The sequence below is a fragment of the Pongo abelii genome, chromosome 8 (genome assembly GCF_028885655.2).
Source record: "Pongo abelii isolate AG06213 chromosome 8, NHGRI_mPonAbe1-v2.0_pri, whole genome shotgun sequence".
Lineage (NCBI taxonomy): Eukaryota > Metazoa > Chordata > Mammalia > Primates > Hominidae > Pongo > Pongo abelii.
Window position 1 is genome coordinate 108,295,615 of NC_071993.2, and position 13,082 is coordinate 108,308,696.

General features: G+C 43.4%; 1 protein-coding gene across 12 annotated transcripts in view; it reads left to right on the forward strand.

Moving 5' to 3' along the window:
• Positions 1–2,310: 2,310 nt before the first annotated feature.
• Positions 2,311–13,082, forward strand: part of BTRC (beta-transducin repeat containing E3 ubiquitin protein ligase) — a 204,639-nt gene continuing 193,867 nt past the window's right edge. For 3 of the 12 annotated variants that reach the window (XM_063727038.1, XM_063727039.1, XM_054521410.2), the window contains exon 1: positions 2,322–2,473. In XM_063727038.1, coding sequence (XP_063583108.1) covers positions 2,426–2,473 — 48 coding nt within the window. In that variant the 5' untranslated portion in view covers positions 2,322–2,425. 12 annotated transcript variants of the gene reach the window in all.

Below are 13,082 nucleotides of genomic sequence, written 5' to 3' on the forward strand. Positions count from 1 at the left end.
TAAAATTGTTCAGTTAGTTTCTCACAGCTCTCAGCATACAGTCTAAATGACTGAACTAGGCCTATAAGCTGGAGTGAAAGTCAAGGTATTTTATAGCTGGTAAGGTACAGGCCCTGATGCCAGTTTAGAAAGCATGTCAGCTGATTCATCTGACGAGTTTATGCCAGCTAAATAATGGCTTGCCTATAGAGTCCCATACTCTTCTACAGTCTCATGTAGGGCCACTCTTCCTCTAAAGTCCCACTGACCTTGTTTTGGTTCTCAGAATCAATCACCAAAAATGCAGTTACCTTTGCCTGGAATACTCTTTTCCAGTGGCTGCACCATCATCCCACCTTACCTTTTAGTTTATTTATTTATTTATTTATTTATTTTTTGTAACTCCATCCTGTTACTGCCTTAGTCCTCTGAAAACTTCCAGCTAGTTTTCATACGAATGCGTTTGAAGTCTTCTCCATTTTGCACTTGTGTAGAATTTTTTAAAAAATTCAAGAACAAAACTTTTTATTAACTGAAAGCCTATTATGTATTAAGTATCATGCTGAGTTTTGTGGACATAGGGGCTAGGACAAAGTATCAACAGGGTAAAAGTGTAAGCTCCGCAAGGAAATAACTGGGTCTGTCTTGTTCATTAATGAATCCCCATTTCTTTTTCTTTTTGCTTAATTAATTACTTTTATTTTTATTTCAATAGTTTTTGGGGTACAAGTGGTTTTTGGTTATACAGATGAATTGTATAGTGGTGAAGTCTGATATTTTAGCCACCCAAGTAGTGATGAATCCCTATTTCTTGAGATGATGTCTGCACATGGTTATATACTTACCATTTGTTGGATGACTGAGTGAATAAGATAGTTTAAAATGGAGATTTTTTTCCTATAAGTGAAAAAGTATTTTCCTAGTTCATTTATTTTATAAATTCAGATATTTTGTACAAGGCTGTCACAATCTAACTCACTTTTTTTTTTTTTTTTTTTTTTAGACAGAGTCTCGCTCTGTTGCCCAGCCTAGAGTGCAGTAGTGTGATCTCGGCTTACTGCAACTTCCGCCTCCCGGGTTCAAGCAATTCTCATGCCTCAGCCTTGAGAGTAGCTTGAATTACAGGCGTGTGCCACCAGGCCCGGCTAATTTTTGTATTTTTAGTAGGGATGGGGGTTTCTCCATGTTGGCCAGGCTCATCTCGAACTCCTGACCTCAGGTGATCCACCCGCCTTAGCCTCCCAAAGTGCTGGGATTACAAGCGTCAGTCACCGCGCCTGGCCCTAAATCACTTTTGTTGTTGTTATTGTTGTTGTTATATCGTTCTTTTTCATTGCTAAGTAATATTCCACTGTGCTACATATGGAATATGCTACAATTTGTTCATACAACCACCTGCTGAGGGGTATTTGGGTGTGTGTTAGTTTTTTAGGCTGTATATCCAAGTATCACAAACATAGCAGCTTAAAACAACCTAAATCACTTTTAACCGAACCCTAGTTTTCTCCTCCTAAGGTAGACCCAATTTCCAAAATAAACCCATATTGTACCTTTTCAGGCCAAAGAAAATATTTATATGCTTTATTTGCTGGAGGCCATTATATTCCACCGTTGAAGGACTTTTGTAAGTACCTGTTTGACCCTTAGTGCAGGGCTTACATCCCACAGTTAGCAATAGCAAGCTATGTGCTTTTTGAGCTCTAAACATTGAGAATTTCTTGAACCGAGTTCTATTCGGCCCTGACTTGCTGTGGGGGAGAAAAGATTCCTCGGGAGAAGTGTGGGTGGCGATAGCTTAGGAGGACCTTGAAATTCTGCATTTGTCTGTGAGCTGCTGCCAGGTGCCCATTGGCCCAGCTACTCTGGGTCGCAAACCTGCAGACGCCAGATACATGAAATTCGGGGACGTTCAGCTTCCTAAAACCACAGTTAGGCAGGTCCTAGGACCCGTGATTCTTGCCACAGTTTTTCTTAGTATTTGGGCTACAAGTGAGGCATTGGCCGCCATCTTGATATCAAATGCCAGGCAAGCCGCTACTGGCGTCGCTCGGTAACCACGGAGACACCCGTGCCCCCTCCCGTTTCTCATCCTTAGAGGCTGTAAACTACAATTCCCATCAGCCAATTTCCTCTGCTTAATGGCAAGTTATCTAAATCTGGCTTGTGGGCAACCGCAACGCTGCCGCAGTGAACTGTGGGAGTTGCGGTTCACGGCGTAGCCTCAGTTTTTTTCTGCAGGAAGTTTCAGAACTACAAATCCCGTGAGCCAGAGGGCTTTCGCCTGCGCACGGAGAAGCCGATTCTCCTTGGCCCCTCAGCCTGCGCCTGAAAGGTAAGAGAGGGCGGGGGAAAGAAAGAGGAGGCGGGATCCGGGCGCTGCGTTGGCTGCGGCCTGGCACCAAAGGGGCGGCCCCGGCGGAGAGCGGACCCAGTGGCCTCGGCGATTATGGACCCGGCCGAGGCGGTGCTGCAAGAGAAAGCACTCAAGTTTATGGTGAGGAGACGGTGGAGGCCGGGGAACGGCGGAGGCGCTGGCGTTGGCGGCGTCGTTGAGCTTGGGCCTGGGCCGCCAGCCCACTGCGGGACCGGGCAGCGGGACCCTGGGCCGAGGCTGGCTGCGGGGCGGCTGGAGGGAAGGGATGGGAGCTCCAGAAAGGAGGCTGGGGGTTGCGGAGCGGACCCAGGGGTGGGGGCAGCAGCTCCGCCATCTTGTGGATGAGAGGCCAAGTGACAGCGGGAGCTTAATCGAGGAGGGGGCTCCAGGCGGCGCGCGGGGCCCTGGAGGGAAAGGGGCGTGGGGACTGTTACTGAAAAGCGGAGGAAGCTCTCTGGAGAAACGCCGTGAGGCCGCTGGCGGGGCCTTCCTGGTGTCCGGGTTACCGGTAAGGCCCGGGAGAGGAGGTGCATTCACGACTGGGGAAGGGAGCGCGGGATAGAGTGAAGACAGATATGGTGGGTAGAGGGGAACGGGCAGGGCTGGATGCAGATGGATTTAAGGGTGGAGGAGGGAACGCTAGGGCTGGTGAGAGGCTTATAGTTTTGTAGAATGAGGAGGGAGGATAGCCTTTGCCTTGAGGGTGGAATCCCAGCTTGGCCAAACTACTGTTGACAAACTCTGGAAGGGAAGAGGCCTCACTAAAGAAGATAAGGACTGGGAATGAGGACCTAGGGCTATAATGACAGTCCCTGTGGGAGGGGAAAAGGGTGTTGACTGTAAGCTAGAATTACAAATGTGAGGGAGAGGGGTACATAACGCTACTTTGAAAGGAGAAGCTAAATACTGTAATAAGGACAAGGTGATGAAAAGTAAGAGCAGATTGTCAGGGAAACATGGGTACAGGAGACTGAGGCAAAATGAGTATCTAATAGGGTAAGCAAAACAAAATTTAAAGGTAAATTGTGCGACGGTAAAATGTGGAGGCCAGGTCCTTTGTATCATTTTCTGGGAAAGGAAAGGCCGTGGAGATGAGAGTTGCAAAGACCCATAAGAAGTTAGGAGATCAGTTGAGAAATTTAGGAGATAAAAAGGGTGGAGGTGGGTAGAGGGAAGTAAGGCAGGGATAAGTCAGGATTTGTGGTTACCCGTCAGTTTTAGGTTGAAGCACAGTGTGAGCAAAGATTGGATTTTGTGGGTGTGCTTAAACCCCTTGGAACATATTTCTTTAACTTTGTATCACGCTTTTCTTGTTGCTGTGCTTATATTTGGCAAACTTGTATAGTCTGATATTTGATGCTTTTAATCTGATGCTTTTTGTATTTCCTAGGTGTAAAACAAGACTTTGTGGTTACAACTAAAGAATGATGGAATGCATAGACTTTAAGCTTAACAGGTGGCCTTAGGGACATTGATATTATTTGCAGTCCAGTCTTGCTTTTTCAGAAGTTATTGTGACTTGTCACTCCAAATCTTACTCCTTTGCTTAAAAAAATAGTTATTTTGTATCTTTGCCTAAAATACCATAACAAATCCAGATAAACATGGATACTAACGAAACTGAATTTTAGGCTTTAAACGGCCCCATTTATAAGAATACTTTTTTGGAATCTAGTCAAATTCACTAAAAGTTTATCTTGCATTAGTGTTTTCGAAAACACCTAATTAAAGTTCAAGGGTATCATTAACAAAATTTCATTGAGCCTGAAGAAGGTTCTTGGATTTCTGCCCAACATTAAAATTCTAAATATGAAGAAGAGACCTTGAACTTTTACTGGACTTTAGAAGTAAGTGAAGGTTACTAGACTTAAGTTAGAAAACTGTTACTGCTTATTTTTGTTTTCCTACTTAGAGGGTTGACTCCTTTTTTTTTTCTTTTGAGATGGAGTCTCGCTTTGTCGCCCAGGCTGGAGTGCAGTGGTGCAGCCTCAGCTTCCTGGGTTCAAGCGATTCTCCTGCCTCAGCCTCCGGAGTAGCTAGAACTACAGGTGCAGGCCACCACACCTGTCTAATTTTTGTATATTTAGTAGAGTCGGGGTTTCACCATGTTGGCCAGGATGGTCTCATCTCCTGACCTCGTGATCTGCCCACCTTGGCCTCCCAGAGTGCTGGGATTTCAGGTGTGAGCCACAGCGCCCAGCAGAGGGTTGAATCTTAATCCTAATCCTGACACTTGTGTCAGATTTATGGAATAATGTGCTTTACAGATCATAAAGAGACATTATGAGATCATCCTTTTTACTCTCAGTTAGACTTCAGCCTAGTAACATTCTCAGCTACTTAATCTCTGCTTTGTACCAGTGAGTTATGTTTTAATAATGGCCTCGTGGTTGAGTTAAAGTGGACTTGGAGATGACCATGTAGTAGTTGCAGCTTTTAGGGCACCACACATTATTAAATCTTGAATCAGTTTCCATAGGGAGAAGCCAATTTTTTCTTTTAATTTTAGTTACTTTCATTATTGACCTTGCCTGCTGTTTTGGTTGCCATTTGAGAAAAGGTCAACTAGAAGAGGGTCACCAGAATGACACCTTAATAAAAGAAACAGAGAATGGAGAGTTTGAGATTGGGTATTCTCTTTCAGTGCAGTAACAGTCTTATGAATCTGAGTAAGTCACAACTTCCCTTTGGTGCCATTTACCCTGCTATAACGTGTCTGTTTATTCAGAGTCAGTTTTAAGAAAGGAAGATAGGCCGGGTGCGGTGGCTCATGCCTGTAATCCCAGGACTTTGGGAGGCCGAGGCAGGCGGATCACAAGGTCAGGAGATTGAGACCATCCTGGCTAACATGGTGAAACTCTGTCTCTACTAAAAACACAAAAAATTAGCCGGGTGTGGCAGCGTGCGCCTGTAGTCCCAGCTACTCGGGAGGCTGAGGCAGGAGAATGGCGTGAACCCGGGAGGCGGAGTTTGCAGTGAGCCGAGATTGCGCCACTGCTCTCCAGCCTGGGCGACAGAGCAAGACTCCGTCTGAAAAAAAAAAAAAGGAAGATATTGGCCGGGCGCGGTGGCTCATGCCTGTAATCCCAGCACTTTGGGAGGCTGAGGCAGGCGGAACACGAGTTTGAGACCATCCTGGCCAACATGGTGAAACCCCGTCTCTACTAAAAATACAAAAATTAGCCAGGCCTGGTGGCGTGCACCTGTAGTCCCAGCTACTCGGGAGGCTGAGGCAGTAGAATCACTTGAACCCAGGAGGCGGAGGTTGCAGTGAGCTGAGATCGTGCCATTACACTCCAGCCTGGATGACAGAGCAAGACTCTGTCTCAGAAAAAAAAAAAAAAAGGAAGCTATTTGAGCTAGCATCAAATAATTAGTGCACAGTACACATGGAAGAACTATCCTTTTAATCAAACGAACATTTTTATTACTATTTGGCTTTGTTCTGGTCTTAACCTTTCCCTCAATTGTGAATCGCTAATGACAACTTTTATACAGATGTCATGATTTCCATGGTTTAAACAAATGTAAAATTAGTTTAAAATGCCAGAATGAAATGGATACTCTCACAAATTTGCTCATTGCTATACTAATGTGCCTTGATAAAGAATTTTACAATAAAATCCTATTAATAAGACTGCTGATTCAGAGATGACCATAATTCACACGTGATCGAGACTTAACACTTATTGTTTTACTTGTGAAAAAATAGTTTAAGCAGAATGTTTAACTTTTAAAAACAAATAAATGACATTGAAAGCAACCGTTTACGTTAACTTATGTGCTAATGTCTCTCATTCAGCTTTAGCAGGTCCTCAAGGACCTTTCTTAATACTTTTTTGGTTAACAAAAGTATAAACGGAAACTTGAAGAGAACCTAAAAAGAGAAATGAAAATGATTGAGGGAATATAGACCCAAACACACAAACACACACACACACACATTTAAGATAGGGATTGAAAAGACATGCTGAGGAGGAATTTGAACCTTATTTTTGTTTTCACCTTTGAGACAAGGTCTCACTATGTTGCCCAGGCTAGAGTGCAGTCATTGCTTGCTGCAGCCTCAAACTCCCAGGCTCACATGATCCTCCTGCCTCGGCCTCTCAAGTGGCTACAGGCACACACCACTATGCTGGCTATTTTTTTTTCTTTTTTGTTTTTGTAGAGATAGGGGTCTCCCTTTGTTGACGGGTGGTTTTTGAACTCCTGGGCTCAAGGGGTCCTCCTGCCTTGGCCTCCCATTGTTGGGATTATAGGAGTGAGCCACCTTGCCAAGCCATGTTTATTTTTAAAAACAGGATAAATATATTCTTGTCCAGCCAATCCCAGAATCAAGTACAGTAGCTTGAAATGGATGAAATAATTTTAGAATGTATGTAAGTTTTATTTGTAGAGCTGATAGATAAATGAAACAGTATAAGGGGTAAATATTTGCTGTTTAACAGACAACCTCAAAACTTAGCTTAAAAAAAACAATTATTTTTCCCCTCAAATCTGATGGTTTTTCTGCTTCACTTGGTATTGGCTGAGGTGTGGGAAAGACCTTCACTTCTCCTCTATATGGGCCTTTCTCTACCTGGCTGCTTGGATTTCCTTAAAGTGTATGGTGGCAAGGTTCTAAGAAGGGGCATTCCAGGAGACAGGAAGTAGAGACTGCCAGTCTTCTAAATCCTAGATTTGGAAGTCTGAGAATGTCACTGTGGGTCAAAGCCAGTCAAGGCCAACTACAGAGGAAGGAGAAATAATCTCTACCTATTGATGGGAAGGGTGGCATGCATAAACAGGGGAGGGGGAATTGCTGGGGGCCACCTTTTGAGACTTGCTACTGTAGGTGCTATGCTAGTTGGATGTTCAGGCTAAAAATAAAAATGATATCAGCCAAGTTTGTGGGTCATAATGCTAGGAATGTTTAGGAGGCATCTCTTTTTTTGAGGTTAACTTGGGAAGGCACTAACATGATCTCCTGCATGACTTCCCTTAATGATGTCACTGTAGACATAATACTGGGTGAATTAATGTGATTCAGTAAGCTTGCTTACTTACTTCAGGAAACATAGGTATCTAAACACAGATTACATTTTAAAATAAATTGTCAGATGTTTCACTGTAATGGAATTTTCTTTACATCAGTGAAATTGATTACCAGGTAGTGGGATGAACATCTGAAACTAGTTCTTAGTTTAAGTTGTCAGAGTTTTTGTGTATACTTTACTTATTCCCAGTTTAAATTGGCTTTCAAACAGTTTCTTTTCTGGGTACTCTTATAGGTGTTGGGGTATGAAATTAGTGGTAATTCTTTTTGCTAATTTTCTTTTTTTTTGTCTGAGATACCCTGAGTCTCGCTCTGTTGCCCAGACTGGAGTGCAGTGGCACAATTTCGGCTCACTGCAACCTCCGCCTCCTGGGTTCAAGTGATTCTCCTGCCTCAGCCTCCTAAGTAGCTGGAATTACAGGCATGTACCACCTCGCCTGGCTAATTTTGTTTTTTTTTTTTTTTTTTTTTTTGAGATGGAGTTTCGCTCTTGTTGCCCAGGCTGGAGTGCAATGGTGCAATCTCAGTTCACTGCAACCTCTGCTTCTGAGGTTCAAGTGATTCTCCTTCCTCAGCCTCCCCTGTAGCTGGGATTACAGGCATGCACCACCACACCTGGCTAATTTTGTATTTTTGGTAGAGACAGGGCTTTTCCATGTTGGTCAGGCTGGTCTCGAACTCCCAACCTCAGGTGATCCGCCTGCCTTGGCCTCCCAAAGTGCTGAGATTACAGGCGTAAGCTGCCATGTCCGGCCTCTTTTTGCTAATTTTCTAAATTTATGTTTATAGTAGATTTTCATAAATTATCTAAAGTGAATTATTAGATGTGGAGTAAAAATTCAACTTTGAGTAGTTTTAGAAATTATTTATTGCTAAATTAGAAAATAAACTTTCAAAAGAGATCTCTTATTTTTTTAAAAAACTTAATTGAGACAGGTTCTCACTCTGTCACCCAGGCTGGAGTACAGTGGTGCAGCCTTGGCTCACTGCAGCCCCTGCCTCCTGGGTTCAAGCAATTCTTGTGCCTCAGCCTCCCAGATAGCTGGGACTACAGGCATGCGCCACCACGCCCAGCTAAATTTTGTGTTTTCAGTAGAGACGGGGTTTCACCGTGTTGCCTGGGCTGGTCTTGAATTCCTGACCTCAAGTGATCCGCCCACCTTGGCCTCCCAAAGTGCTGGGATTACAGGTGTGAGTCACTATGCCTGGCCTAGAGATGGGATCTGCTTTTTTTTTTTTTTTTTTTTTTGAGATGGAGTCTTGCTCTGTCACCCAGGCTGGAGTGCAATGGCACGATCTCAACTCACTGCAACCTCCACTTCCCGGGTTCAGGCAATTTTCCTGTCTCAGCCTCCTGAGTAGCTGGGATTACAGGCACCTGCCATCATCCCTGACTAATTTTTGTTTTTTTGTAGACGGGGTTTCACCATGTTGGCCAGGCTATTCTTGAACTCCTGACCTCAGGTGATCCGACGGCCTCGGCCTCCCAAAGTGCTGGGATTATAGGCATTAGCTACTGCATCTGGCCTCTAGAGATGGGATCTTGCTGGCTCTGTTGCCAGGCTGGCCTTGAACTCAGGCTAGGGTTAAGTGATCTTTCTGCCTCGGCCTCTCCAGTAGCTGGGACTACAGGTGCGTGCTACCACTCGCAGCCTAAAATACTTTTTAAATCTCACCTACTTTCTAGCAGTATTTTATTTTATTTGGGCGCAGCTCTGCCATCAGTAGGCTGAGCTCACTGCAGCCTCAAACTCCTGGACTGAAGCAATGCTCCTGCCTCAGCCTCCTGAGTAGCTGGGACTACAGGTTTGTGCCACCACACCTGGCTATATTTTTATTTTTTTGTAGAGATGGGGTCTTGCTGTGTTGCCGAGGCTGGTCTGGAACTCCCGGCCTCAAGTGATTCTCCTGCATCAGCCTTCCAAATTGCTGGGATTACAGGCTTGAGCCACCATGCCCAGCTCTAGCACTTTTTGTTTTGCGACGGAGTCTCGCTCTATTGCCCAAGCTGGAGTGCAGTGGTGCGATCTCAGCTCACTGCAACCTTAGCTTCCTGGGTTCAAACAGTTCTCCTGCCTCAGCCTCCCGAATAGCTGGGATTACAGGCACGTGCCACCATGCCTGGCTAATTTTTTGTATTTTTAGTAGAGATGGGGTTTCACCGTGTTAGCCAGGATGGTCTTGATCTCCTGACTTTGTGATCCACCCGCCTCGGCCTCCCTAAGTGCTGGGATTACAGGCATGTGCTACCGCACTTGGCCAGCAATATTTTAATATAGCACAGAAGTCCTTTCTAAATGTGTATAGTGAGAATCCATTGAGGATGAAATAGAAAATATTTACCAAAGTTTAACGGCTTAGTCAATAAAAATAAAACTTTCTCTTTCCATAATAAATCAATCTCAGCATTCTAAAATAGGCAATGGAGGGGGGAAGAAATCTCTATGGGAAGGGTCTACTGGATCTGAACAGTTTCAACTAGTGTTCCACAATATTTCCGCTGTACTTGGGGGGAATTTCTGGATAATTAGAATAGTCTGCGGCTTATTCCTTTTAGTTTCCCGTAGCCTGATTGAGATAGAGCTATAAGATCAGCTATAACATTGTACAGAAGACTCAGAGATAAACAAGTGAAAAAGATAACTGAGATTAATGTTGAACTAAGAATATGATTGTTCTCTGAGGCACTACCTGCTAGTTCCTGGATTACATTTATATGTGGCCAAGATGGGGATTGGGAAGCAAGGGAGCAAAAGCCCCAGAGCTAAGGGAGAGAGAATTTCTGCCTGCCTAAGATGAACCTTCTGAGTTGGATATTTTTTTTTCTTCCCCCTTGAGACAGAGTCTCACTCTGTCGCCAGACTGGAGTGCAGTGGCATGATCTCGGCTCACTGTAACCCCCGACTCCCTGGTTCAAATGATTCTCCTGCCTCAGCCTCCCGAGTAGCTGGGATTACAGGCACGCACCACCACACCCAGCTCATTTTTGTGTTTTTGGTAGGGGTGGGGTTTCACCATGTTGGCCAGGATGGTCTCGATCTCCTCCTCGTGATTCACCTGCCTTGGCCTCCCAAAGTGCTGGGATTATAGCTGTGAGCCACCGTGCCCGGCCTTGAGTTGGAATTTCTTTCTGAAGTCTTGCTCCTTTCTGTAGTTTGGCTTTCCTTTCAGGGTATCTAATTTTGCCTTCCTGCTCCTAGGCTTGTGACCTGACCTGGTGCTGTCAATTACAGGACAGTGCAGAGGTGCAAGAAATTTTTTTTTTTTTTGAGATGCAGTTTTGCTCTTGTTGCCCAGGTTGGGGTACAATGGCATGATCTTGGCTCACAGCAACCTCCGCCTCCCAGGTTCAAGCAATTCTCCTGCCTCAGCCTCCCGAGTAGCTGGGATTACAGGCATGCGCCACCACACCCAGCTAATTTTGTATTTTTTAGTAGAGACGGGGTTTTTCCATGTTGGTCAGGCTGGTCTCGAACTCTCGACCTTAGGTGATCCGCCCTCTTCTGCCTCCCAAAGTGCTGGGATTACAGGTGTGAGCCACCATGCCTGGCCAGAAGAAATTTTTTGTGTTTTGTTAATACAGTCAGCCACGAATAGCTAACAGCTCTTACAGCTGGCCCCTCATATTCGTGGGTTCCATATCTGCTACTTTAACCATTGATTGAAAGTATTCAGAAAAAGAGACCACAATAAAAAATAACAATATAACAATAAAAGTAGGAATTAAAAACAATATAGTATAACAACTACTTACATAACATTTACATTGTATTATTATATGTAACCTAGAGATGATTTAAAATATATGGGAGGATGTGTGTAGGTTATGTGCCATTTAATATGAGGCACTATAAGAGACTTTTGAGTTATCTGTGGATTTTGGTATCCGATGGGAGGATCCTGGAACCAGTTCCCTGCAGCTACGGAGTTTGACTATAATTATTTAGCATGTACTATTTGCTGTTCTAAATATACTGTTCTAAGCTCTTTATATATATATTATTTCATTTAATCCTCCCAGTAATCCTGTGAGATAGATTCAGTATTGTTATTATCCCCATTTCTCATTTAAGAAAAATTATTCCAGAGAGGTTAAGTAACTTGCTCAAAGTCATGCTAGCAGGTATCCTGAGATTAAATCCAGGCAGTCTGACTTGAGAGCCTTACTTCTGTGCAGTATACTTCATCTTTGAAGAGCAGGAAAACTGTGGGATATGGTGGCATGTTTCCTTAATATCTGTTAAGGCACACTTTGGTAAATGCTAAAATAGAAGCACAAAGTGCTGTAGAATTTAAGGGAGGGGAAGTTCGTTTTTGTTTTTGTTTTTTTTTTTGAGATGGAGTCTTACTCTGTCACCCAGGCTGGAGTGCAGTGGTGCAATCTCAGCTCGCTGCAACCTCCACCTCCCGGGTTCAAGCAATTCTCCTGCCTCAGCCTCCTGAGTAGCTGGGACTACAGGTGTGCATCACCACGCCTGGCTAAGTTTTGTATTTTTTAGTAGTGCTGGAATTACAGGTGTGAGCCACTGCGCCTGGCTGGGAAGTTCGTTTTAACTGAAGAGCTCTTTAGCAGCTTTGTAGAAAAAAGCTTCATATTAGATCTTGATGAATACATAGATTTTGACAGATATCTCTCTGAGGTAGGCAGTCAAGCAGTGGCCAGAGTGGAAGAATTACTGTCCAGATTTACATATAGGTTCCCTGATTATTTAAATTACTGAAGTGCGGTAAGACTCTACTTTTGTCACAGTATCATTTCAGTTAGCTATTGGCATTTAGAATCACAAAATACCAGCATCTTACAATGATAGGTATTTATTCTCTTGAAATTGTGGGTTTGCTAGGTAGTGGATGATCTAAACTTGGCTTACTCAAAGTCAAAAGCCCAAAGTCAAGCAGGGCAGGGAGTAACTTGCACAATACTACAGTGACAGTAATCTACTGCAATGATCTAGTACAGTTGATTTAGAGAAGAATGGTAAGTTGCTTATTATGACAACTATTGTGCTTTCTTCTTTCTGCTGTCCATTGTTGACACTATCCTGATAGCACTTTTTCATTTTGGTTGCTGAATAATACCTGTTGATTGGATACTCCTAGAATCACAATGTAATACAGCAGATTTCTTCTCTTCATGTTATGTAGAAAAAAAGCAATAATCAGAATCTTGACTATTCCACAGTGATGCCCTGAAAAGTTCAGCAATATCATGGTGCTATTCTTCTATCTTTGGGACTGATAAGCTTGATGTCACTGGAATGGCATTTGTAACAGAATTTGAACTGTAACAGAATTTGAACTGTAACAGAGTTTGCATCAAGGTCATACATAATAACCCAACAACTCCTTTGTTAACAGTTTTAAGAGCTTTTCCATCTCTTCACTGCACCTAAACTTAAAGTTGCAAAGATCGGGTGCTGATATATTTAGATGTCTGGAAAACTTTCATACTTTCACTGAAAAGTCATAGAGACAGATAACCAGGAATTATAGTATGTGGATAAATGTTTTTGTAGCACAGATTCATAAATCCTTGTATGTAGGAAGTACTACACCAAACTGTTAATGTGGTTATTTGTGAGTTGCTGGATTATGGGTAATATTTCAAAATATTTAATGGTATTCTGAAAATATACTAGTAAATACACAGAAAAGCATTATTTAGGTGATATTTCTTTTAATTCTTTTTTTTTT